General features: G+C 34.2%; 1 protein-coding gene across 6 annotated transcripts in view; it reads left to right on the plus strand.

Moving 5' to 3' along the window:
* NPAS3 (neuronal PAS domain protein 3) overlaps window positions 1–6,000 on the plus strand; it is a 625,969-nt gene that overhangs the window by 433,850 nt on the left and 186,119 nt on the right. For all 6 annotated transcript variants that reach the window (XM_072865785.1, XM_072865787.1, XM_072865786.1 and 3 more), the window contains one exon: window positions 2,608–2,697. In XM_072865785.1, coding sequence (XP_072721886.1) covers window positions 2,608–2,697 — 90 coding nt within the window. The remainder of the gene's footprint in view (window positions 1–2,607; window positions 2,698–6,000) is intronic.

Below are 6,000 nucleotides of genomic sequence, written 5' to 3' on the forward strand. Positions count from 1 at the left end.
CAGTTGTGTTGAACAGAGATAATTTTATTTATTTATATTTTTCTAGCAAAACTGGTTTCAGCCAATTCCAAGACAATGCTGAGGAAAACATTTCTGCCTAATCAGTACTAAAAGCTTTCTTCAAACTTTTGTTTCATTAAGAAGCCTGGATTACTAAATAAGATGATGTGTAGAAAAGAAGCAGGAAAGCCATCAGTGACTCAGAATTATTTTTTGCTGTTCTTACAAAACTCTATCCAGATATGCCAGATAATTACATGGTAATGCAGTGTACTAAACAGAACGGATCATAAATGTTCTCCAACTGTATGTAACTCTCTCAAGTAAAAGAGCAAGGGGACCACACTAAAAGCCTGGAAATGTAAAAAACTGAGAAAAGGAAAGTTGCTTTTATGCGATACACAAATAACCTGTGAAACTTCTTTCCTCGAGATATCATTGAGCCAAGAACATAACAGGATTCCAAAAAAGAAAAAAATGTCTTGAGCACACTAGTTATAAAAAATAATTATGAGGAATATCAGATATCATGGTCATGCCAACTAGTAAAAACCTGAGTTTAGAAAGAAACTTCTAGTAGGCTTTTCATTACCTGCGTAACCATTATGGATATTTCAAACACGCTTCTGAAGCATCTAGGTACACACTGTCAGACCCAGGAAAACCGACAGCTGCAGGTAGGCCATTAGTCTGATTCAGTATGGCAATTTATTGTTACTTGTGGAGAACAATGTTCTAGCAAGAACATATATAGGCAGCCAGGGAATCAGGGTGACGGTCCTCAGTTTTCTTTCTACCAGAGGATTAAACCAATTTCCTCACAGGAACATGGGACAGAGCATCAGGAAAACTTAAACCAAGACCTTTAAAGATTTACTCTTCTGATCTTTCTGTGATGGGGAAAGTGGATAGTGGCAAGAGAAATGATACATAGTGGAGGAGATCAAATGTGTAAAGGTTTTGATTGTCCTTGTATGGATCTACGTTTGAACTTCACTGTTCCAAATTTTCCACCTGTTATTGATGTTAAAATTCAAGGAACTGATGGTAATCATTTGAAAAGAAATGATGATGATTTATAAGAGGCCATAAATGGCTTGCATAATATAAATGTTTTTACATGAAGGAAATCTATGCAGATTTACATTTTTATTAATTCATAAATACAAATTAGAGTGTTTCTTTAATGCAGTGTCTTTAGTGAGGGTTTGTTTTCCAATATGTGGTTTATTCTTTTTAGAAAACACAGATTTTTGAACTAATTCCACCACCTACTACATCAGAGAGGAGTGAATACTTGCCAAAGGCAGCTTCTGACCACCAGTGTGTTAGAAATTAATCAAGAAGCAGAAGAATAGAAAAATTAAAAACCCTTAGAAATCACTGTTCTGTATTTGAAAAGGAGTGAAATGATTACATGACTTCTTCATCATATATCTCCATCAAATTTGTGTGCATCTCTTTTTTCTTGAAAAACCAGGTTGATCTGTCAAATGCTACAGTTATATTTTTACTTTACACATACCTTTATCCCAAGGGGATATTTGGGATGGGATTTTTGGGGATTGTTTCTTATCATCCCAACATTTGAGATGTTTCTGATTTTCTGAGTTGTTTTAGCATTGCTAATTTCTGGAATTTTGTGATTTTGCTTTTGCAATAGTGAATGCTTGTTTGCCAATAATCAGCCTCATAAAAAGCATAAAGTAAAGGCACATATAGTGTATGAAAGGCAGTTTCTTTCTAGTGAAGATTTGCTCTTATTCCTAGAGGTATAGTTCCGTCTTGATGTGCAGTGATTTACTCTGTGTGTCAGTTTAGACTATAGTCCTTTGTTTATTAACCACACTCATATTTCAAAAGGTATGCATTAATCTGTGAAGTCGTATTTTGATTTTTGCAGTTGCAATGGAAACCACATCCAAAGACTTGAACCTGTCAAAATAAAATCTGATCTAGAGTTTTACACCAAAGGGATGAAATTCGTAACATTTCTATAGACCTAAGCTGTAAACATATTTGACAGTAATCTGCTGATTGGCTTTGTTTGTTGTCTCACAAAAGGAAAATGGTGGGGGGGGGGTGTGTGCGCACGCGCGCACGTGTGTGTAATCCTCAATTAATTAACAAATTATTGAGATCCATAGTGGTTTGAGTGATGGTAGGATTTTATTTTCTCTTTTTCAGTTTTTGGAAGTGGAAATCCTCTGCTTTGATTCTGGGGTATGGGGGGGGAATCTTCTTACATACCATTTGATTGGAAGGTTATTTGTTTTCCTTATTTATTTCTTCCTGTAAAAAATTGAAGAACATTTTATTTTTCTATATTTCTTCTGTCATGCAGATGAGATAAATTTTATACAGTATATGGCAGGTGTAAGTATGACAATAAGTCCTTGAACTTTGGAATATACTCATATGCTGTTTCTTAATAAGTAGACAGAATATAAAGGAATTGTCTTAACGATTCAAATTAAAAACACTCTCCTAGAAATCAGAACATTTTCCTCAGTTTGTTCTATGATGCCTTTGTTTGAATCTATTTCTATCTGGAATTTAGATTTTTTTATTAATCTATTCACTTTTTTTTTTCCCCTTACTCTATAGTCCCTGGATGGATTTGTATTTGCACTAAATCAAGAAGGAAAATTTTTGTACATTTCAGAAACTGTCTCCATCTATTTAGGCCTGTCCCAAGTAAGTACATGCTTTCGATTCTAGAACGTAATTGTGTATGATGCGTTCTTCTGTTTATCATTCTTAAAGAAATAATAATTTGGTTTCTGTATTTTGCGTGGATTATTGAATTAGTTATTTAAAGTTGCATTTGGTTCATCCTGAGAAGTAATTTAAAAACGTATCTATCAATCAGTATTGGATGTTGAGATAAGACAAACTTGTGCCTGAAAACTTTTTGCCATGAAGGATCATTATTAATTTATTGAGAACAATTGAAGTTTCTTTTCTCAGTTGTTTTGAACTTTAAACCTCTATACCTGATAGGAAAGGGACACACTAATAGTACTTCCCTTGTGTCCTATTACTGGATGTTTATGGAGTACCCTGCATTATCCAGGGAGCTGACACGATGACAGGGAGTCATTTGGAGTCAAGAAATGCTGAAAGAGACCATTAAAATGTCTTGCAGGGAGGGTTCCAACAAGGACACATTTTTCCGCTTTCACAAATGCTCACTAATATGAAAAGACAAATTTATAAAATATAATAGTTTATTTTTTTTTTTCACTTAATTGCTGACAACTGTTGTTCAAAGATTAAAAGGCAGGACAAAAGTGGGGGGAAAGTTGCTTGTTGATGCTTATTCCTAATCCTGCAGCATTCAGAAATGTTTAGGAAGGATAGCTTCTTTCTGCTTGTGCTTAGAAATACAGCAGAAAGATTTTGCATGATGATTTTCAGAGCAGGATAATCTAGTTCTATTGCAGTCACCCTGACGAGAAAAGAAAAACTGAGATAATATTTATTTCAGTTCCTTTAAATTGGGACCCATACTGCTATGAGGACACAACTATTAGCACTGGCAACTGTCAGTTTTGCTGTACCCCAACAACAATGAAATAGGAAATGTTAACATTTGGTGCAGAAAAAGACTAATTTTAAATATTATCTGGTGAGAATCCGAATAGAGGTTCATTAACTCCTCAAAGAACATGCAAGCAATTGGCTGTAATAAGTTCAGTAATTGTTATTTTGTGCTGGCTTTAGCAAACGAAATGATAGAAATGGAAACAGAGCTGTTTCTAACTCATATCAGTATTCTTGTCTCTCATTAAAGTCCCTCGTTTTGTAATAGACTTTAATCCCTGCCTTAATCTGTTTGGGAGTTAGTATCAAGAATCTCAAATTTTGAAACTGGTGTGCCACCATGTTGCTAATACAGTAAAGAATTGGAACTTTAATGTTTATTATTGTCTTATGCTCATATTAATCTGTTTTATGCATAGTATCCAACGAAGTTTAATAAGCCAGTAAAGAAGAAGGATGGATAATTAGTTTAAGCAGGTAAATGCTAATTAGGAAACTCCTGAAAGGCATCCATTATACACTAGCTTAAAACAAATTTTACAGCCCTGGTTAGTGGTGTAATCCAAATTCTGTCAAGGCAACTGCATTTTCTGTAATTGAGATGTGTATGTTTGCTTTGCATAACAGATGGCTCTGTATGCTTAGACTGATAGCTAGGAAAATAATAATTGCATTATTCTGGCCAAAAGAATATTAGCTCTTGGGTTTTGGCCATTTCAGTCAGTCCTCCTGCCAGCACAGCATATGCACATATATGGATTGGATTTTCAAGGAAATTGATGCATCTGGAATAGTGTGGCCATCTGAAATATCATCTGTTCAAGAAAAATTTGGCTTTAACCCTATGCTAGTCTCTTGTTAAAAGCATTTTCTGCCACTGTCTTTTTAACTATAGGAGTTGGTAAATCTTTCCTAACTCTGAACTTACATCATGTTGTTAAGACTTTACACTTCATCTTGATACCCATATACATTTCAAGCAAGGGTTCAGATAAATAAAGCAATTGTCTTTGCATGTTAGAGTATTTGATATATCAGGACAAATGTTTCTTTGCGTTCACTACTGAAAGTATTGATGGAAAAGCTACGAAAAATCAGAACCAGGACTGTGGATTTTAGTACAATAATAGATGAAATCTACTGAGATCTACTAAAATATCTCTGATTTTTGCTGTTCTTCTCTTCTGTCTTTATGGAGACATTTTGTATTTCTCAGGCCTACTGTATTTATATTTTCAATATATTGTTCTCTTGGTATAATATGATATAGCTAGGTCTCTTAATAATGACAAAAGAAATGCTGTAGCTACTTGTTACTAAATCACTATTCAAAGTGTTATTTGTTACAAAAAATATTAGCAAGAATATCCATAAAACCATTTCTCAAACTATACGTGGAAATGTTACTGTTTGCACTACAGCAATCTTAAAATACTCCTGAATTCTGAATTTCTGGAATGGTGCTATGTGATACATGTGGTGTTGTATTTCTTGCACTCCAGGTAAACATTGATACATCCCTATCCTGATACTCCCCAACTATATATTTATATAGAAACTCTAGGTAATTTTGCACTTCAGAAAGTCTGGATGTACATTATAAGCATTTTTATTTGAATCATCTTCTTCAAGTGCTGATTACGGAGTCTTACTTTCTAGTCAAATGACTTCTTAGAGACTTCGTCTCTAAGACGAAGTTTGGTTGGGGTTTTTTTCTTTTTTAACTAGTATGCATGGAAATAATGTACAATATATTTTGTACTTGCAAAGCAAAATCTCATGTCTCTTAGCTAAAGGAAAATAGTCCTTGTACCAAATCTCAGCAGGTGCAAACAGTTTTTCATGGAACCCGATTTTTCTCTTTTCTGAACATTGAGAGCCAGTGGTACAAAACAAATGGATGATGATGTTCTAAGATAGCTGCAGGGCTAATAGTAAAAAAATCTGATAAAACGATATCTTGGGAGGTAGCATGGCAATGATGATAATAAAGTTACTCCTAGCAAAAATAACAGTATATTTGAACAGTAAACAAAAATTACAATAAATACTCTTTTGACATTACGATGAATGTACCTTGCATGTAGACACCCATAGATATATACATTTTGAACACTTTATCTTCCAGCTAATGCTAACCAAGAATTTTAAGTTAGTTTGGCAGACATGGATTTTAGAGCACACTGTGGAATTGCAATCAGAGCAGTTTCAGAGAACACAGATGCATTTCAAAGTAGATGGAAATACACAAAGTTAGCTGAAAATAATGAGTGAGAGAAGGAAGAGAATAAAGCAACAGAAATGGGCCAAAATCTCCCAGTTATATCTTTAGTCTGTATAAATTGTCATAGCTCAATTATACTTGGGGCAAGCTGAAATAGTCCAACATACTTTCCAGTATTCAGTAGTTTCAGAAACTGTAGTATTTCTTAGAAGGCCCAGACATGTCTCGAA

The sequence above is a fragment of the Ciconia boyciana genome, chromosome 6 (assembly GCF_034638445.1).
Source record: "Ciconia boyciana chromosome 6, ASM3463844v1, whole genome shotgun sequence".
Taxonomy (NCBI): Eukaryota; Metazoa; Chordata; class Aves; order Ciconiiformes; family Ciconiidae; genus Ciconia; species Ciconia boyciana.